Source organism: Lutra lutra, chromosome 12 (genome assembly GCF_902655055.1).
Source record: "Lutra lutra chromosome 12, mLutLut1.2, whole genome shotgun sequence".
NCBI lineage: Eukaryota > Metazoa > Chordata > Mammalia > Carnivora > Mustelidae > Lutra > Lutra lutra.
In genome coordinates this window covers 61,674,065-61,695,368 of record NC_062289.1, presented here as the reverse complement: position 1 = coordinate 61,695,368, position 21,304 = coordinate 61,674,065, and the positions used below count along the sequence as shown (strand labels likewise).

Below are 21,304 nucleotides of genomic sequence, written 5' to 3'. Positions count from 1 at the left end.
GGTCATGATCCCAGGGTCCTGGGATCGAGCCCCGCATTGGGCTCCCTGCTCGGTGGGAAGCCTGTTTCTCCCTCTCCCACTTCCCCTGGTGGTGTTCCCTTTCCTCTCTCGCTGGGTTTCTCTGTCAAATAAATAAAATCTTAAATTTTTTTTTTCCTTTTGGAGTTTGCAGAGGGACGGGTGTTTTATCATGTCTTAGGAAGAAGAAAGGAGGGAAGGATTTACCCAGTTTTAACAAAACAAAATTCACATGGTGCCGACCTTTGGGAAGAAAGGAGAGGAACTGCCTTGAGGTAATGAGAAAGAAACATAGGTATAATAAACACATCACAATTGAAAGATGAGCAACACAAGAACCAACAAATGATTATCATCATATTATGATCATTTATAAGGGGAAGAAAGAAGTTAATGTCTAAAAAAATCTGTTAAACCAAGAACTATCGATACAAGAATTTCCTTTAGCGATACAGAGATTACTTTCCTAAAGAAAAGTCGAGAATTAAAAGGCGCAGCACGTTGGCATTACACTGGGGACTGCTGATTTCCATCCTAAGCTTTTCTTTGTCTTTTAATCTCGCACATATATCAGTTTGATGTATGGGGGGGGGGGAGGCAGAAGGAAGCAGGAGAGAGGGAACCCACCGAAGATGAAGTTGTCGGGCCGGAAGAGGTGCCCGAAAGGCCCAGACCGCACACTGTCCATGGTGCCCGGCTCCAAGTCCACCAGGGCAGCCCTGGGGACGTATTTCTGAGCTGGAAGAGAACAAAGCCCACGCCCAAGGTCACTTTCTGGTCTCCAGGGTCATGGGCTGCCCCACAGTGAGTCCCCCCAGCTGCCCAGATGGTAGGAAGCAGGGTCTCTTCAGTGACAGAACCTTAGTGCTGGGAGGGGACCCGGGGAACACCGTACCAGCTGATGTTGTCCTGATGAGGAAACCAGCCCAAGCATGAATGGGCAGAGGAAGTACCAGGAATAAGCAGGATGAGAAATCAGGTCTCCTGACTTCCTGCCTTCTGTATTTTCCACTTCACCCTGACACCTCTTTCCTGTTGGGAAGCTTTACTTTTTGAGCTCCATGGAAATCTGTTGCAGCAAATCGCTGTGTGGCTCTGACATTCTTTCCACTTTTTGGCATCTCCCTCATGCACACACATGCATGAACCCAAGATGTAGTGTGAGCGCCTGGTTATGGGGCCGTTTCTGGGATGCACTCTCATTCAAGAACGAGTGCCTATTGGGCAGGAACTTGGGATTGCACACAGGATTTGCCCTATAACTCCTGTCCCGCTACACACACACACACTCAGACTGAAGAAAGCAAGTTAACAAGCAGGACCTAACTGGAATTTTCCTGAGGGCTATCTTGAAATTTCATATTCTATGCCCTGCTGGTCCAGATCTTTCCTTCTAGCTGCTGGATGGATAAAACCCAGTGATTTATGTATCCTGCTCTTCACAGCTCTTGTGTGGACAAACAGCAAGTGACTCCAAAAACGGGAGTAATTCTTTCTGGGGACATATGTCATGCGTCTGTCATTTTCTGGGTGTCCTTTCAAAGTCTTAGTGTGATGTTGTTTAGTGAAGGGCACTTATCACTTTTATAATAAAAGCTGTAACAAATAACATATACATGTAGCCACAATATATACCTAGGTACCCAGAGCAGAGGTAAGATTATTCCCAAACTTGGATATGCCACAGCTTGGAATTTTTACTGCACTCCACCAATGATCCAGAATTGAGAGCATAGAACGCTTTTTGGACGTTGGTAAAAGGTCAGATAAGTCACTTAACGTGGGTGCTTTTCAGATTTTTAGCCAAGAATCTCCATTAGGAGATATATTTTAAACCGAAAAACAAAACAAAACAGAAAGTCGTACGTGACCCAGTAAGTGATTTCACAACACTAACGGGTTGTCTGGTTCAAGAGTTCAGACTCCGTGATAGGTCAAATTCGGTTGTTTGAAAGAAACTGACGGTGGATTTCCCGCCCCAGGGCGCGAGAGGAAGGAGTCGGGCATCCTGCTATATCCCGGGAAAACTTCCGAGGGCAAACTACCCTCGAGCGCGGGCGTTATCCTGAGAGCTAACCTTGGATCGATTGGCGAAGACTCGGGAAGGCCGGGGTCCCAGAGGGGGAAGGCCGGGTCCGGGAGGGGAATGGCCCAGGTCCAAGCGGGGCATGGCCAGGGTCCAGGCGGGGATGGCCGAGGGCCCGGGGCGGAATGGCTAGGGTTCCTGAGGGGTGGCCAGAAACCGAGGTGGGGACGGCCAGGGTCTGGGCGGGGACGGCCGAGGGTTTGGGAGGGGGACGGCGGGGTCCGACGGCGAAGGGCGGAGTCCCGGCGGCGCCGCGCTACTCACAGGATGACTCATTGTAGTAGACGTTGATTCTCTCCAGTTGCAGCGCCGAGTCACCCACGTAGCCTCCGGCTGGGTCGATACCGTGTTCATCGCTGATCACTTCCCAAAACTTGAGAAGGGCAAGGCGGGGGAACAGACGGTGAGAACCCGGAGCCTAGGGCGCCCTCCCCCGCGGCTCACGCCACCGCTGGCCCGGCGGGGCGGGGTGCGCGGGGCCCGGCTGCCGAATTCCAGGCGCGCCTGAGCCGCCGGCCGCCGCTCCCAGCTGGGGTGTGGGTAGCATGAGGGGCGGGGGGGGGGGGGGTTCCTGGCTGTGACGCCCCCTCCTCGGCCGCGCCACTCCTCCAAGCACTTCCCGGGTGCAGCGCAGGGCAGGACAGGGCTCCGAGGACCGAGGCGCACAGAGGGTGCGCACCGCGGCGCCCGCACCGAGGGGTCAAGCCCCGACACCCTAGGCCTGCTCGCTGCCCACCCTCAGGGAGCCCGGTGCCCGGCCCACCTTAGTGCCGATCTGGTTCCCGCACTGGCCCGCCTGGATGTGCACAATCTCCCTCATGGCGGGCGCCGGCTCTGCGCTCAGGGCACTCGCTCTTCGAACCGCTGCGGCGACTGCGGGCCCGCGGCGCGCTCCCCGGGACTCGACCCTCTGCCTGCTCTCCACCCCCGATCCTGGCAGCCCGACCAATGGCCGCGGGCCTCGCCCTCCCCGGCCGCGCCCCCTCCGCCCCCGCTCCCCTCAGCGCCTCCGGAGCCCCCACCCCCGGGCCTCGCCCTCCCGGGCCGCGCCTCCTCTGGTCCTGGCGGGCCTTGGGCCTCCCTTCTCTCCCTGCCTCCGCTCCTCCTCCCCGCCCCAGGCCTCGCGCCCCGGGCACCCCGCTGCCGGCGCCCCACCTCGGCTCGCCTCCCCCTGGGCCATCTTCCCGGGGCCGCTTCCACGCGGTTCTGTCCCAGGAGGGAGAACGGAAAGAGGAACTGAGGACCCCTTGCTGGGGAAGTCAGGCCGGGAAAAGAACCTACTGAAGCGGGTTTGGGGGCGGAGATAGGGTTAGACGTTGGGGACTTTCAAAGTAGGGAGGCGGACGGGAAGGACACGGTTCTGGCCGGTCGCCTTCCCCATTTTGCAGCTCACACCCCTGTTGCTGACCCTCCAGGGAGGGAGACCCTTCCCGCTGAGCCGTCGTGGGCAGGCGGGGGCCCACCCGGAGGCCGGCCGGGCCAGGCCGGGGCGCTTGGCAGCCGTGGGTGCTCACAGTCCCCCCGCGCCCCCCGCCCCGGCTCCCCGCCCGCGCTGCGGGGCAAACCCTGCAGGGAGACGGGCTTTGGGACACGAAAGTGGAGTGTTGGGCGTGACTCTGACACTCGTCCTCCTCGCTGAACCTAGGGCATTGGCTCTTAAGGCCTTGCTTTCCTGCCTGTGCGTCTCGGAATACACGTACCATTCGGTTCCGACGACCCGGAATCTTTTGTAGTGGGATTTAGTTAAAGTGAATCCCTGGCTGGATCCGACAGCGAACACACACGCGCGCGCACACCCACGCGCACACACACGCACGCACACCCCTTCACAGTTGTCTACGCAGCCTCTCCATCGGGAGTCAGGGATGAAAAAGCTCTTTGGCCCCAGGAGGGGCAGAGGGCTGCCTTCGACCTCTGCTGGCCCCTTCACCTTCCCTACTCCTGGGGATGGGGGTGTCCCTTTTGCTCTTCCGAGCGAGGTGTACCTGTGTGCCCCTTCTTTAAATGCAGGACGAGTGAGGACGCTAGAGGGAAAGTTTAATCACAGGGGCCTCTCTCTCCTCCAGGGGTCACGGAAAAGCAGGCCAATTCAGCAGAACGAACTAAGCCCTCTCTGGTGACTTGGAGAAAACTCTGCCTATGCAAATCATGGCTCCGTATTTCTTTTATAACATGGTACAGCCCTGACCTCTCTCTGAACTCCAGTCCTCCCGCTTCCCCATGTTTGCTGGACAGTCCCTCCTGGGCACCTGCTCCCTTCTCACCCTCCAGCAGGTAACACAGTCCTCATTTTAGGAGCTGGCATCTGGGCTCTCTGGGCTCTGGCCCCCTACCCGTCCCTCCTCCGTTGCCCTCATTCTGCCCCCACCCCCTTTGTTTGCCCCACCCAGCCTGGGCCCCTCTGCTGTCAGCCCTCTCCATAGGCATGCCTACCATAGACACCCACACACCCAGAACTCTCTCCAGTTCACTCCTATGGACGCTTCTAGCTGGCAGGGCTCGCTCACTCCTGTACCCGTATGGCAGACACTTAAGGCATGCCAGGGGTAACCAAGGTTACTTCTGGGCATGAATTAGGCCCTCGGGGAGTGACAGTCCCTCTTCCAGGCCGTGTTGTGTGGTAGAAAGGAATGACCACTGGGTGGTGAGTCAGGGTGACTTGGAATTCAATTCCGGTTCTGTTTCCAATTAGCTTTGTGTTCACTCCAGTTCTCTGAGCTTCAGTTTATTCCTGTGTGAAGCGAAAGGATTATCCTAGGGGCTCTGGTTCTGTGGCACCTTCGTTTGAAATGTACATCCACCAAAGACTTCTGCATAAGTTTCCCTGTGTGAGCACTTTAGGTGGGGAGACTCTGGAAAGGCCGGACTGCGCCCCCTCCCTGGCCAAATGGAAATGCTACACAAAGAGGAAGGGACAACGCTCTGTCACCTGCACCAGCAGTTTCTTTTTAGATACAAGGAAACCTTGGGGAAGTCCTCACGAGTGTGTGGTTGGAAAGAGGCAGAGAACTTGAAAGGTTTTTTTCGTTTGGAGTTTTCCAAATGTTTCCGATGTTAAGGATTATTTTCTTTAACCTTTGCACCCCTGGCCCTGGTCCCCTCCTGCACCTTCTCAATGCCCACATGCCACCATCAAACTTTCAGTCTGAGGTGACCTGGCTGTCCTCTTCCGAGTAGCTGGCACCCTTGCTTAGGCTCTTTGTGGCCACTGTTCCATTTAATTATTGACTCCAAGTACATGTTCCCCTCTTCCGTCTCCTGGAACTGAGTCCAGTGTTGGGAGGTGGGGGAGTGGAAGGCCTCGGGTTCCTGGGGGAGTCTTTGCTCAGCTCTGGTCCCACAGCCCCTGCAGAATCAAGCCACTAAGTAGCTTAAAGAAAAGTGTCTTCTTCCGGAGCTTTGGTGGTTTGTGGCAATAACCGTGTTTTCAATGCTAGTCCTTGGGTGGGGATTTGCATCCAAGATATTTGAAGGAACCAGAAAGGAGGTGTCAGTGGCTTCAGGAACATGGCTGGTAACAGGATTCGATGGGGGAAAGTTGATTTGGTGGAGTTTCTGATGGACACTCCTTGTAGACCAGCCTACCGTCCACGTCAGGAGGGCGAGTAACTAAGGTGACTTAGGCTCACATCCACATGCTTTTCCACAGAATTTATAGAATCATCACAACATCCCTCCAAGGCAGATGTTAGTGCCGATGAGAAAACCGACGCTCAGAGTGGGCATCACCTTGCTGGCAGTGGGTGACAGGATCCCAGCCCCCATGGCTAAGGCCCTCACCATGATGAGGCTGGAGCAATGGGACACCTGTGCCTGATGTAGGAGTTATAAATTAAGCCTACAAAAGTTTTAAAGAGTTCATTCTGTCCTGCCTTTTCCTGTCTGGCAAGCCAGGTTCCAACATAGGATTCTCAGACGCCTCGGGGATGCGCATGAGGAGTGGCAGTGGAGTGGGGAGGGCCCCAGCCTCCAGCCCCAGCTCTCAGCTTGCCCCCTGTCTCTCCCCCTCCAACTGTATCCCACGCTGGGACAGGCCTCCTGTGTTCCTGTGAGCACCCCAGCACCCCCCCCGCCCCCACACAGCCATCCCTTTGTGCACATCAGTGTCACCGTCCACCATGGGGTGGGGAGGTGGCCCTGGAAGCAGGTTGGGACGTTTGCGCGGGGGCCTTCTCCCGTCCTGGCTGCTGAAACAGTGGTGTGGGCACATCCCAGCCTCCATGCCTAGAGCGGTACCGCCCAAGGCAGAGACCGTCTTGTCTGTGGCAACATGTTTGGCAATAGGTGTTCATTTGATTATTGTATTGGCCTTTCTACTTTTCTATAGGTTTGTAAACTTCTCAGATGAAGGGATGGGGGCGGGGAAGGACCAATGCATGAAGGAGCCCAGTGAATGGAGGGCACAGACAGCCTGAACACAGTCTCAGTATCTGCTGGTAAAAAGCTGCCTCCTAGAGCATGGTGGTGGCTGTTGTCCCTTCCCCGGGGCACAGAGATGGGATGGATGAGCAGAGAGTTCCACGCGACTGAGAAACAGGGCCTGTAAGGGAGGAAAAGGACCTCCAAGAAGGGCTTCCAAAGGCGGGAGGTCTTTGAAATCAGGGCACCGTCTCTCTCCCTTCTGCGTCAAGCAAGAAGAGAGAGAGGGAGGAGGAGAATCACCATTCACTCTAGAGCCCCTGTGATGTTGGCGGGGTAGCTGGGGGCGCAGCTCCTTTGGCTCTAACCCCAGCTCCCCAACAGTAACTCAAGGGCCATTGTGCAGGAGCCCTGCTGGTTTGGGAGCCAGGAACCTACAGACGCTGCCCCGTGAAGGTAGAGAGATGGCTAAGAGAAGCGCCAAAGGACAGGTGGCTGGGACCAGCCCACGCACGCATGCACACACACATGTACGCATGTGCGCACACAGCCCCCAGCCCACCCCACTCGGAATTTCCATGATCGGGTTCACGGGGGCAGTGGGGATGGGGATGGTCACGTGACGTGATGGCACCCATCCATGGTGCTCCCTCTCCAGACGCTTTTGTTTTGGCTTGGGAACAAAAATAAAGATCCAGTTTTATAGGTCATTGCTAGACAAGACCGGTTTGGGATGTGTGATTGGAGAATATCTTTGTTTTTATGGAATGCCGTATGCCCTGGAGTGCCACGGGGAGCCCCTATGGGGTGGGGCTGCCGGCAGCCTGTCCTGGTCTAGGTGGGAAATGAATCGGAAAGTTAACTGTGCCTCCTAACCCTGCATCCTGGAGGTTCTGGGTTTAAATAAAATCCGTTTCCTCATCAGCCAGAGTTAACCAGGTCATCTTAAAATTCCCTTGCAGGGGGCACCCGGGTGGCTCAGTGGGTTAAAGCCTCTGCCTTCCGCTCAGGTCATGATCCCAGGGTCCTGGGATCTAGCCCAGCATTGGGCTCTCTGCTCAGCAGGGAGACTGCTTCCTCCTCTCTCCCTGCCTGCCTCTCTGACTACTTGTATTCTCCGTCAAATAAATAAACAAAATCTTTAAAAAAAAAAAAAAATTCCCTTGCAGGTCTCATATCCTGTGACTGATCAGCACCTTTCCTAACTTAAACAAGAGCCAGCTGATCTAAAATGTGACCTGGTTGTCCCATTTCACCTCCTTCTAGGGAAGTAATGAGCAGGGAGACTGGGTGGCTCGGAAGGTTGGGAGTCTGCCCTCGGCTCAGGTCCCGATCTCTGGGTCCTGGGATTGAGCCCCACAGTCAGGCTCCCAGCTCGATGGAGAGCCTCTTTGTCCCTCTGCCTCTCCCCCTGTTTTTTCTCATTCTCTCTCTAAAATGAATAAATGAAATCTTAAAAAAAACAAACAAACAGTGAGCATATATCCATAAAGTACACAATGAAGAATAAACATTCATGCATTAGAACTGAGTGTAACAAATCAACTTTGTAACAAATATAACCTGACAGCCAGCTGCTGGTAATGGAAGTGTTGCCCTGTCGTGTGGCAATGTGGCAAAAATGGCAGCATGTCTTGCTGTGGTCAGATGGCTTTACCCAGCCCAACCTAACTTTGTATTTTCCCAGTCATGGAATCAGCTCCAACACTGACCATTTTCTCTGATACTGTGCCTACTATAACAGTCTTCAGTCTGTTCTAGAAGGAAGGGCTCTGTGTAAGGTGACAGAATCCTGGGCTCCGATCCCCTATATGACCTTCAAGTCTCAGCTTCTTCCTCAGCAACATGAGGGGGTTGAGTGACCAGATGCAAAGGCCTGGAGTCCAAACATCCAGGGGTCCCCTGGCACCCCGAGAACACACTCAGGGGACCTTTCCCTCATTCTCTCTCCCCCTGACCCCTTATCTTGACCATACCCACTGCAGGGTTTGTGGGGTGAGGGGCCGAGGCCCCAGCATACACAGGTGCTGTGGAGGAGGGGAGAGAAGTGCCGAGAGGGGCAGAGGCCCCGATGCGGAGCTGCCCCGGGGAGAAGGGGCTCCGGAATGTTCCAGCCAGGTGACTTAGGCTGGAGGCCAGAGACAGGTAGAAAAGGCGCCTTCATCCTGGGATTTGTAAAACCAGCTGAATCAGGACAACGTTCAAGGCTAGCCTTGCGTACTTTATATTTTTTTAAATAATCGTTATATTATTTTCCCTAAACACTAGTAGATGAGTTTTGCAAGTTGAACATTCTGGAGATCTGTTGCACAACACTGTGAATATACTGAATGCTCCTGAACTGTATGCTTTAAAATAGTGAAGATGGTACATTTCATGTTGTGCCCTTTTTTTTTTTTTTAAGATTTTATTTATTTATTTGACAGAGAGAAATCACAAGTAGGCAGAGAGGCAGGCAGAGAGAGAGAGGAGGAAGCAGGCTCCCTGCCGAGCAGAAAGCCCGATGTGGGGCTCGAACCCAGGACCTGGGATCATGACCTGAGCCGAAGGCAGCGGCTTAACCCACTGAGCCACCCAGGCGCCCCTGTGCCCTTTTTTTTAAACCACAATTTTAAAAAGGGGTGAGGTGGTAATAGACAAGCTTCACAAAAGTTGGAAAAAACTGAAAAGTAAACAAAAAACAAAATCCAAGCCCCAAAACACCATTAATTAATTAATTAACATTTGGATGCATTTCCTGGCAGTCTTTTTTTTTTTAATTAACGTATAGTGTAATTTTAGTATCAGGTGTAGGATTTAATGATTTCTCACCTCATACAACAGCCAATGCTCATCACAAGTGCCCTCCTTAATCCCCATCACCCACCTCCTCCCTTCCAGGAACCCGTCCTGGCAGTCTTATTCTACAACCAGTTTTCTTAAACTTAATTAGGTTCGTGTGGCCCGTGGGCTTTGAAACACTGAACTTTGAAAGCGTATCTTTTTCACATTTGTATGGTGCTCCAAAAGAACCATCCTTTTTTTTTTTTTTTTTTTTTGAGATTTCACTTATTTATGTGACAGAGACAGAGACAGCGAGAGCAAGGGGAGTGGGAGAGGGAGAAGCAGGCTTCCCGCTAAGTAGGGAGCCCAATGATGGGCTCGATCCCAGGACTCTGGGACCATGACCTGAGCGGAAGGCAGACACTTAACGACTGAGCCACCCAGGGGCCTCCATAAAGACCATCCTTAACGACTGCACAGCATTTTATAGAATATTCTAATTATTCCCTTCTGTTTGGCTATCCATGTTGTTTCCAGTTTCCAGCTACTGTCAATAATGCTTCAACAAACATCTTTGTGCATGAAATGTTTTTGAACTTAGAACTGAAGATTCGTCCCTAAAAGTGGAATCACTGGAGCAAATGCTATGATTCAAAGGATTGTTAGCCCTCTTTCCAGAAGAGAGGCAGAGAGGAGCAGTGCAGGAAAGAGCTCATTGCAATCTGAGGCTGAGAATCTTTTTGAAGAGGGAGATCCTCACCAACCCCCAGACCTCCTCTCCTGGTCTCTGGATGCCTGGAATTCTTTGAGAGAGAGACAAAGCCTGTGCTTTTCCCTTAAAGAAGAAATACCTTAGAGGCTCAGCTGGCAGGGGCTTGAGGTCTGGTGTGCGTGTGAATGAAGATATGGGGCCCTGCCCTGATTAGTTGGAGGTGGCCCCTGGGAGGCCCCCAGCCTGTCCCTGAGAAAGGAAAGGACACTTCTGCCACCTCTACCTGGAGTTAGCCCTAATGTGATGGGAGTCACTCCAATAAAAGTCTGTGTACCCCACCGGGCCACTTTACTCACACCCGTCCTATGGGGACCACTCCTGACAGTTTCATGTACAAAGTGTTCTCTGTCCCTTTCTACGTGACTTCTGCAGTATCCTCTCCTTGGGAATGTTAGAGCAGAAAACTGTCCCGCTAATAAAGTGTGGTGGCTAGGAATGGTGCCTTGTGGAGCTTTGAGATTGGACAGAATAAATTTAGTTTCCGCTCTGCCACCTGGGGAAATGGGGGGTATAACTCCAGGCTTATCCGATTGTTGGGCAGATTATGTACTGGGGATGTAAAGGTCTTTACTTTTGATGAGAAGGTTGCCCAAGAGCAGGCACTCAGCACGTTTGTCTTCAAGTACGTACCATATAAACGCATTAATCTCTCAGTTCTAGAACTGCAGATGACAACTTTGTTTTGTTGCAGTCATAGGCTATAAAAAATTTATGTTAAATGAAACAGAAATCAATTTAAGTGATTGTGTGATTTACAAGGTTGTGTGTATGAGAGAGAAAGAGAAATACTTAATTACCTATTTATTTTTAAAATTTAAATTCAATTAATTAACATATAGTGCATAATTAGTTTCAGAGGTAGAGTACAGTGATTCATCTGTCGTATATAACACCCAGTGCTCATTACATCACGTACCCTCCTTAAGGCTCATCACCCAGTTACCCCCGCCCCTCCAGCAACCCTCAGTTTGTTTCCTACGATTAAGAGTCTCTTAGGATTTGTCTCCCTCTCTGATTTCATCTTGTTTTATTTTTCCTTCCCTTTCCCTACGATCCTGTTTTGTTTCTTAAATTCCACATATGAGTGAGATCATATGATAGTTATCTTACTCTGACTTATTTCGCTGGGCTTAATACCGTCTAGTTCCATCCACATCGTTGCAAATGGCAAGATTTCATTTTGTGATGGCTGAGTAATATTCCATTATGCGTGTGTGTGTGTGTGTGTGTGTGTATTATCCATTCATCTATCAACGGACATCTGGACATCTGGGTTCTTTCCATAGTTTGGCTCTTGTGGACATTGCTGCTATAAACACTGGGGTGCAGGTACCCCTTCAGATCACTACATTTGTATCTCTGCGGTAAATACCCAGTAGTGCAATTGCTGGGTCATAGGGTAGCTCTAGTTTTCAACTTTTTGAGGAAGCTCCATGCTGTTTTCCAGACTGGCTGCACCACCTTGAATTCCCACCAACAGTGTAGGAGGGTTCCCCTTTCTCCACATTCTCGGCAACATCTGTTGTTTCCTGACTTGTTAATTTTAGCCATTCTGACTGGTGTGAGGTAGAATCTCATTGTGGTTTTGATTTGTATTTCCCTGATGCTGAGTGATGTGGAGCACTTTTTCATGTGTCTGTTGGCCATCTGGATGTCTTCTTTGCAGAAATGTCTATTCATGTCCTCTCCCATTTCTTGATTGGATTATTTGTTCTTTGGGTGTTGAGTTTGAGAAGTTCTTTATAGATCTTGGATACTAGCCCTGTATCTCATATGTCATCTACAAATATCTTTTCCTATTCTGTCGGTTCTCTTCTGGTTTTGTTGACTGTTTCTCTTGCTGTAATATTCCTCTTGATGAAGATTCTTCATTCTTCTTGATGAAGTCCCAATAGTTCACTTTTGCCTTCGTTTCCCTTGCCTTTAGAGACGAGTCTAGCAAGAAGTTGCTGTGGCCGAGTTCATAGAGGTTGCTGCCTATGTTCTCCTCTAGGATTTTTTTTTTTAAGATTTTATGTATTTGTTAGAGAGAGCACAGCAGGGAGTGCGGCAGGTAGAGGGAGAAGCAGGCTCCCTGCTGGGTAAGGATCCTGATGCAGGACTTGATCCCAGGACTCTGGGATCGTGGCCCAAACCAAAGGCAGACACTCAACCAACTGAGCCACCCAGGTGCCCCTCTCCTCTAGGATTTTGATAGATTCCTGTCATCAAACAAATATTTACCTCATTGATGAACAGTAAGTGTTCAGTTCTGTTAGGGAAGAGAAAGGAGAAGGCAGGAAGAGGACAAAAAGGAAGAGAGAGACCTCCATGCGTAAAAGGAAAAGGAGAAATATAGAGAAGACCGGCCATGTGTTCCCACAGACGGATCTGCTCCTGGGGTTAGCGCCCATGCCTGTCTCTCCGGCACTCTCCCTCTGCCTTGCTGGACCAGCTCCCTGGCAGGGCCTGGGGGATCAAAGCTCCAAGGTCGGAGCCACATCAGTCTGTTCTGTCTGGTTCTGTCATAGGATGCTATTTTGAGTGTTGATGATTCATTGATGTATTCATCCTTTTCTTCAACAAATGCTGAGTGTTTACTGCATCCAAAACACTGGGCTACGACTGATTATAATTGTCATGAAATTTTAGTAACCTCTGCAACAAATAAGAAAAAGAAACAATTATAATAACTTGATATGCTGGGAATAAACAGTGATTGCCATCATTCTTACTATTAAATGACTTGGAAACATTTTTTTTTTTTTCATGTTAATAGTAAGGAAGAAAGTGATGGAAGTTGAATGAATGAGTCTGCCCGTAAGTGTGCGAGGAAGGGCAGTTATATGGGAACCATCACGGAAGGAGAATTTCAGTGGGACTTATTTGCACAGGCAGAGCAGACCCCCTCCCCACACCCTCCCCGCGCTGCCCCAGGAAAGCACAAGAATAATCGACTAGATGCCTAGGACCCAAAGGGACCGTGTTAATGAGATTTGGGGTCTCCCAACAAGGCTGGGAAGCCCCAGCAGCGAGGGTGACCACATGATGCTTCCAACCCTCCGGGCACCACATCCCAGTTAATGTGCACCACATCCCAGGAACCGGGGTTTCCTGGGGACCTCCTGCGACCCCTGCCTTCTCCTCCTGAGGTCGACCGGAGTTGCTAGCATCTTGTTCGTGATGAATCCAATGAGCGTTTGCATGCCTGCCAGGATACATTTTTTTTGTGACAAAAATCTTACAGGTCTGAACTTGTGTCCATTGACTCCTAGAAAGAAGATCTAATTTAATTTATTGCTGCCCTGAATTTTGACCCTTGGTTCCTGCCGTGGAACTTTATCTCCCTGTGACTTGGACTCTGCTGTGGGTCCCCCAGCCCGAGCCTCCTGAGGACCTGGAGACTCTCCCCGTGCAGCTTCCTGGTCCTTCTTGCTTCCTGCTCCTCTCAGCATCACCTCTACCTGTATCTTCTGCTTGGAACTCTGGCAATCTGCTCCGTCCACCTTTAGGACTTCTTTTTTCCTTTTTTTAAATTTTTTTATTTTTTTTTATTTGACAGAGAGACACACAGCAAGAGAGGGAACATAAGCAGGGGGAATGGAAGAGGGAGAAGCAGGCTTCCTGCTGAGCAGGGAGCCCGATACGGGGCTAGATCCCAGGACCCTGGGATCATGACCTGAGCTGAAAACAGACACTTAATGACTAAGCCACCCAGGCGTTCCCACCTTTGGGACTTCTGCCTGTTGCCTCTGTCAGAGCCTCTCAGGCCACATCCCTCGCCTCCTCCTGGCATGTGTCAGCTGGCCTCTCCCTGCCCTGGGACGTGTCCAGAACGTTTGGACCTGTTCATCCCTTCTCCAGCCCTTCCTATCACTCACTGAGCTGTTATGTAATGAAACAGTGCCAGGAAAAATAGTTAAAGCTCTGCTACACTTTCCCAACTAAAAGCACAAATGGGACTGTTGGGGTTTTTGCTATTAACTGCTGTGGCTTGGATTAAATTAAGTTAATGTGCATCACCCCCACCCCCGGGTTGGAATAATTAGATGATGTGCTCTTTTTCTGGTCCTAGATTCCCATTGGACATGACATCGCCACACAGGTAAGTCAGCATTGAACTTCCAGTCTGCCCCAACCCCAGTATCAGGCACTCGGTCTCCATGATCATATTCTCCAGGTGTCCCACATCTAGAATTCTTCCCTCCTGGACCAGACTGTAAATTCCCAAGGTTAGAGACTAGATGTCTTGTATGCAGCACTCAGCACACAGCTCATTAGGCACCTGCATCCAGTAAATGATTGGAAACAAAGTAGAATGCAAGAAAATTTGCAGTGCAGAGGGAGGGCCCAGAATATCATAATGGGAAATGAGGAAAAATTTAGCCTTGCCTTCCTGAACAAAGATGTGTCTACCAGGGTTTTCTGAGAATTAAGTATAAATTCAGATGGCGTTTTAAAAGCAGAGTCAGAATGGTTTACAACTGATTATAATCAACTGTGCCTAGTTCTCTGCCCCACCCCACCCCCGGGCTAGTTAGGGACTGAGTTTTCATCTTAGCTGTGGACGTGGCCCTGGGTGCTTCTGCAGGTGTGTGGGGAGGGCATCTGGGAAGGCAGGGAACAAGCCCCGCGGCCGCTGCTCTGGGGCTCTGGAGTGGGGTGGGTCTTTCCACCTGGCAGGCTTGCTGGGAGCACCTGACGTAACAGACCTGAAGATGCCCGCAGACCTGAAAGTGCCAGACCAAAGCAATGTGACGTTCTTATCCTTCCTCCTCTGTAGTAAGAGACTGCTTTGGAGAGTTCAGCTCAGTTCAGACTGGGGGCCACCCGCTCCCAGCTGTCTCAGCTGTCCTCAGGAATTTCGTGGCAGCCCCTCCCTCGCTTCTCAGCTGGCCTGGTGATTCAGAAAGCATCGCTCTCCACCCACCCTGACAGCTTATCTCCCAGTTCTTCAGCTTATCCCTCCTGAAATGTCTCTGTGACTCACTGCCCAATATAGGCTATAGGGCTCACTAACTTGATCAGGAGAGAAGCCATGTCTGGGGCCGTGTCCACAGTACTCCGAACAGGGAACATCGTGCTTTAAGCAACGTACCTTGTTTAAGGCCGTCCTTCCCAAGACAGGTCTTATTCGCTCTGCTACAGAGGAGGAAACCAAGACCGAGAGAGGCCAAGTAACTTGTCGTGCCCTGTGACTCCTTCTTCAACTCTAACTGCTGCTTTTTCATTTTGTTGTATAATAAGAGCCCTTAAAGTGAGATCTACTCTCTTAGCAAGAGCATGCACTCTATCATTATTTTTTTTTAAGATTTTTATTTATTTATTTGACAGACAGAGATCACAAGTAGCAGAGAGGCAGGCAGAGAGATTGGAGGAAGCAGGTTCCCCGCTGAGCAAAGCCCGATGTGGGGCTCAATCCCAGAACCCTGGGATCACGACATGAGCTGAAGGCAGAGGCTTAACCCACTGAGCCACCCAGGCACCTCTGCACTCTATCATTATTGACTATAGATACAAGGTTGCACAGCAGATGTCTAGAACTTCCTCATCTTGCTCAACTGAAACTTTATGTCTGCTGATGAGTAACTCCCCATTGCCTAGATCCTAGCTTTTTTTTTTTTTTTTTTTTTTTTTTTTTGGTCAGAGAGAGAGGGAGAGAGAGCGAGCACAGGCAGACAGAATGGCAGGCAGAGGCAGAGGGAGAAGCAGGCTCCTGCTGAGCAAGGAGCCCGATGCGGGACTCGATCCCAGGACGCTGGGATCATGACCTGAGCCGAAGGCAGCTGCTTAACCAACTGAGCCACCCAGGCGTCCCTAGATCCTAGCTTCTTAAACAAGAAATGGGGCTGGGAGCTCAGGGTCTGGATCTCTGCTGGCATAATGCAACAGTGTTTCAGCTACAATGGAATTGGTTGGAAACTGATGAAACAGGAAGACCTCTTTTGTCTGGTGTTTATTCCAGGGAGAGCTGGGGGTCACAAGGCTTTCCTGGAGAGTGAGATTGTCTCTCTGCCCTTCCTGTTCATCCTCCCTGGGCGAGAGGCTGCGCTCACCCACCAGACAGACACACTGAGTGCCAGCCTCTGCTTCAAACAGAGGCCATGCCTTGTCCCCTCTCTCATCTGGCTTCCACTCAACAGAGCAGCTGAAGAAGTGGCACCTCAAGGGCTCCCCGACTATTTTTATGTGGCCATCTGCCTTCTCGACAGGGCCTGGCAGGCAGCAACCCTCCCGAGGAATGCCACAGCAGGTGGGTGACGCCCAGACAGCTGCGGATGCCCAGCCCTGCCCTTGACTGTTGTTCTGGGGACGCTGGAATTGTGGCGCAAGGATACCAGGAGGAAAAAGGAAGCCTTTTTCATGTCGTGGCTGGGGCATGATGTGGGTGCCCTTCTGTTCTTTTTCCGTTTCTAGGACAAGCTAAGTGCAGTTCTGCCCTGCCATTGCTAGGACCCGGGTGGCAGGGCTGAGTGGGGAGCACAGTGTGGGGGGCAGCAACACGGGCCACCTGCGGACCTTAGTGCCGTCAGAGGAGACAGCACAGCAAGGAGGCTCTGCAGAGGGGAACGTACTCAGTGTAAGCCTCAGGCTTCAGCTGTAATAAGACCCCGGGGTGTCCCTGCAGCCCACCCTGCCTGAAAGCTGAACTTGGGGCCACATGGGAGCAGATGGGGATTTTCTCCAGAAACGTGGATTGGCCGGGGACCATGGTCAGATCTGTGGTTAGGGAAGGGCTTCCTTACTCATAGTTCCCGGGAATGGAGGGAGCATTAAAAATCAATCAATAGGGGCACCTGGGTGGGTCAGTCGTTAAACATTTGCCTTTGGCTTGGGTCATGATTCCCCGGTCCTGGAATCAACTCCCGCATCGGGCTCCCTGCTCTGCAGAAAGCCTGCTTCTCCCTCTGCCCACTCCCCCTGTTTGTGTTCTCTCTCTCTTGCTGTCTCTCTCTGTCAAATAAATAAATAAAATCTTTTTTTTTACTCAATCAATAAAAACCCTTTTGGCAATACAGAAACTTTTAAAATATGCAAATTATACATAAGATCCTGAACCCAAGTTCACGTGGAAGCATTTCTTAAAGAAACCTTGACCGTCCACTTCTTTCCTGAGAAAAGAAAGAAAAGGCTGTGTTCCTGGCAGATTTATAGTAAAGGCTTAATTTGCCTTTTCCAGGACGAAATGGGAAAATAAATGGGTCAGTATATTGAATTTCTGTAACGTCTTTCTTTCTCCTCAATGTAAAAGATGTTTCCTTCCCAGGCATGCATGATGCCTGTTACCTGCCAAACCCCATTCCAGGTCCATGTGCTCCACCAATTGCAACAGCAATTGGGCTCCTGGGGTGCAGGAAGAGGTGGATCAAGGTCTCTGGGCTGGTACTGGTGGGACTTTGAGAAAGGGACTGAAATTCTAGATTTTAGGCTTCCTCATCTGCAAGGTAATCATGATAATGAGCATCTTAATCACTATTTTGTAATGATAAAAACATTAAAAAATTTATAGAACGTGGCGCATGGGTGGCTCAGTCATTAATCGTCTGCCTTCTGCTCAGGTCATGATCCCAGGGTCCTGGGATCCAGCCCCACGTAGGGCTCCCCGCTCCACAGGAAACCTGTTCTTCCTCACCCTCTCCCCCTGCTTGTGTTCCCTCTCTCTGTGTGTCTCTATCAAATAAATAAATAAAATCTTAAAAAAAAATTTAAAGAAGGTATTTGGGGGGCACCTGGGTGGCTCAGTGGGTTAAGCTCCTGCCTTCAGCTCAGGTCATGCTCTCAGGGTCCTGGGATCGAGCCCCATATCGGGCTCTCTGCTCAGCGGGGAGCCTGCTTCTCCGTCTCTCTCTCTGCCTGCCTCTCTGCCTACTTGTGATCTCTGTCTGTCAAATAAATAAATAAAATTTTTTTAAAAAAAGTTATTTGGGGGGGCACCTGGGTGGCTCAATTGGTTGGGTGACTGCCTTCAGCTTGGGTCATCTTCCCAGGGTCCTCGGTTCAAGTCCCACATCTGGCTCCTTGCTCAGCAGGGAGCCTGCTTCTCTCTCTGCCTGCTACTCTGCCTGCTTGTGCATGCTCTCTCTCTCTCAAACAAATAAAAATTCTTAAAAAAAAAAAAAAAAAAGAAGCTATTTGGAACATGACTGGCCCAACAAGGGGATCAGAATCCTTGTGGGTGTCTAAAACTCCCCTCCTTTCAGGAGAGGTTGGACAATTGAACTGAATTTTTGCCCTCCCTGCAGCAAGGACTCTGGTTGCAAATGGCACATGGCCAGCGAGATGCTGGGGCGGGGTGGGGGCACTGGTTTGGAAGCAGAACTCTTCGTCTTGCTCCTGCTGCCCTGCAGCACCCAGCAGACCCATTCGGACCCAGTGGGTGTGTCGAGGATCAGGGGCACCAGAGCTCAGGCAGCCCTGACTCCAGCCCCCCTGCTGACGTGAGCACCTAATTCCCTGTGCGAGACCCTTCCATGCTGGAGCTGCCCAGGGTGGCTGTTGTTCCTGCTTTGAACCTTGTTCACAATGGCGACTCAGAATGAAGCGGGGGGCAGTCAGGAGCGACTACGGGAACAGTGAGGGCCCTGACCCCACTACCCCTGTGCTCGTCCTCTTGTTTCCATGAGGCTTGGTCTCTTGGGCTTTTTAGATGGCAGGGACCACGGATGCCGCTAGACCAGCCTGGGCCGGGTGATGCACGGGTGGTTTTGGGTTTGGCAGCTCCATCCAGACATTGGAGAGCTGAGCACCAGCTGTTCCTCAAAGAACGATGTGTGTGTCTCACCCGAAGAGCAGGAAGGGGCGCTGTGCAGAGGGAAGGGGCCCCCGCCATGGCCAAGACAACCAAGACGAGCATGGACTCTGGCACCTGTGGGTGCCATTTGCTGTTGCTGAGAGATGTCCACCATCAATTGCCCCAAAACACAGTGGCTTGAACAACAGGCATTTTTTTTCTTTTCTTGTCGCTCCACTCTGCCCCTGACCTGGCTGACAGCTCTGCGTGTGGCTCCAGGCTGGGGGACAAGGGGAGCCCTGGGCCACAGGCCTCACTCTGGGGCCCTGCCGAAGGGGTCGTGGTTACCTGGTCGTGTTCTCATCTTGATCACCCTGAGAGGGCCCAGGGCAGGCCAGGCATGCACACTGAAGGCTTGGTGTGAAAATACCAAACCCGCCATAATGGGGCCTCCTGAACCCAGCAAGACCCTTTGCCTCAGCAGGGAGGAAAATCTCGTCTCCCCAGGAGCCTAAGAGACGAGTCAACTTTGAGAGGAGCATTGAGGGAATTGTTGCTCATGTCTGATGAATTGAGTTCATTTGAGTGTCTGTTTTTACTTTGTTTTTGTTTTTAAAGATTTTATTTATTTATTTGACAGAGAGAGATTACAAGCAGGTGGAGAGGCAGGCAGAGAGAGGGGGGAAACAGGCTCCCTGCTGAGCAGAGAGCCCAATGTGGGGCTCAATCCCAGGACCCTGAGATCATGACCTGAGCCGAAGGCAGAGGCTTTAACCCACTGAGCCACCCAGGTGCCCCTGAGTGTCTGTTTTTATAAACTATTTTGCTCATTTGTGACCCGCCTTTGATATTTTTACTAGTATTTTTGTTATTTTTTCATACTCTCAGGAATTATGTGTCTTCCTGCCATTATTTAATAGAACCTTACTGTTTGTGTTTATATTAATATTTTCAGTCTGTTTTAGCCTTGTCTTATTCTTATAACATTGCTCTTGGGAAGGAAAAGTAACATTATACCCATTTTACAGATGAAGAAATGAAATCTGAGCAATATCAGTTAACTCTGCCAAAGTCACCACAGCTGGTAAAATAAAAGAACTTGGAACTAGCACCTGCATTTTATAGGCGTCTTCAAGAAAACATGTCTGTTTTGCAATATACATGTCTCCCATGTCCCCTCCTCTAACCTCCCACCTGTTTTTGGACACAGCTTTGGCATCCCTTGTGTATTAGTCAGCTCTGTTGCAGTAACAAACAACTACACGCTCAAAACCAAACCAAACCAAACCAAACCAAAACATGTTTGTCTGGCAAACACAGGATGATATTTAAAAATGGCAGGCAGGGGCACCTGGGTGGCTCAGTGGGTTAAAGCCTCTGCCTTCAGCTCAGGTCATGGTCCCAGGGTCCTGGAATCGAGCCCCGCATCGGGCTCTCTGCTCAGCAGGGAGCCTGCTTCCTCCTCTCTCTCTCTCTGCCTGCCTCTTTGCCTACTTGTGATCTCTCACTGTCAAATAAATAAATAAAATCTTTTAAAAAAATGGCAGGCACCGGTACCATAAAACTTGACTCAGTCAATCAAAATACAAAATGAAGGACACCTGGGTGGCTCAGTAGGTTAAGCTTCCAACTTGATTTCAGCTCCGGTCATGATCTCAGGGTCATGAGACTGTGCCCCAAGTCCAGCTCAAGCTTAGCACAGAGTCTGCTTAAGATCTTCTCCCTCTGCCTCCTCCCTCCCTCATGTACGTGCACACTCTATGTCTCTCAAAGATAAAATTAAAAAAAAATACAAAATGACATATTTTTATTCCTAGTTAAACGAAACTATATTATAAGGGGTGCCTGGGTGACTCAGTTAAGCGTCTGCCTTTGGCTCAGGTCATGATCTCAGGGTCCTGGGATCGAGCCCCACTTCGGTTCCCTGCTCAGCGGGAAGACTGCTTCCCCCACTCTCTCTGCCTGTCACTCCCCCTGCTTGTGTTCACTCTCTGTCAAATAAATAAATAAAATCTTTTTTAAAAACCTATGTATTACAAAACTCCCAATCATGTGATATAAGTTGTAGCATAATTTGTTTAAATCATTTTAGTAATTTTCAATCACTTTTTGGTTTTTAGGAAATGTTCATGTGACCTCCCTGTATGACTTGGTGACTGCTAGCTAAATGATGCCATTGTCTGAGCCATGGTCTGACACGGAATGACATCTATAGACATTGGGTGTCTTGTATGGAGAACTGCTCTTCGCCTCAGTGGCATTTGCTCTTCATGCTCATGAGTGCTACGAAACCAACAGTAATTCCATTCAAAGGACTTCTAGACTTCTCTAACACGGCCAGATTTTATACAGTATCTCCGTCATTAGCCAACCTGTGAAAGAACTCTAGATTTTTTCTAGATTCTATTAGAATGCCATTATTTAGTAAGTGCCTTCCTCTTGTTGGTTTTTCATTTTCAAGCCACGGAACATAATGCAATAAGTTGAAATAATGTAAAACATTGTTCTGTTTTTCACTTTTGTCATCAAACCGCAAGTGTGTTGTAATATAATTGGTTAGACATAATCAATGGGAAAAAAATAGTTTTCTCCTGGA

At 50.4% G+C, this 21,304-nt stretch overlaps 1 protein-coding gene and 1 long non-coding RNA gene across 5 annotated transcripts in view; one reads left to right on the top strand and one right to left on the bottom strand.

Annotated features, from left to right (window-relative positions):
• Positions 1-3,003, bottom strand: part of TUBB6 (tubulin beta 6 class V) — a 17,217-nt gene extending 14,214 nt beyond the window's left edge. The window contains exons 1-3 of one of the 2 annotated variants that reach the window (XM_047697831.1): positions 2,868-3,003; positions 2,369-2,477; positions 646-756 (exon numbers count right to left, since the gene is read on the bottom strand). In XM_047697831.1, the coding sequence (XP_047553787.1) occupies positions 646-756; positions 2,369-2,477; positions 2,868-2,924 (277 nt within the window). In that variant the 5' untranslated portion in view covers positions 2,925-3,003. The remainder of the gene's footprint in view (positions 1-645; positions 757-2,368; positions 2,478-2,867) is intronic. The other variant, XM_047697832.1, reaches the window with a different exon arrangement.
• Positions 2,059-21,304, top strand: LOC125082343 (uncharacterized). Of its 3 annotated transcripts, XR_007121953.1 has the most exons (5): positions 3,124-3,800; positions 4,171-4,378; positions 14,053-14,082; positions 15,943-16,230; positions 20,829-21,304. It is a non-coding gene; the product is annotated as an uncharacterized LOC125082343 (long non-coding RNA). The 3 variants fall into 3 exon arrangements; XR_007121952.1 differs by lacking the exons at positions 3,124-3,800; positions 20,829-21,304 and adding an exon at positions 2,059-2,507 and having other exon boundaries at positions 15,943-16,799; XR_007121951.1 differs by lacking the exon at positions 20,829-21,304 and having other exon boundaries at positions 15,943-16,799.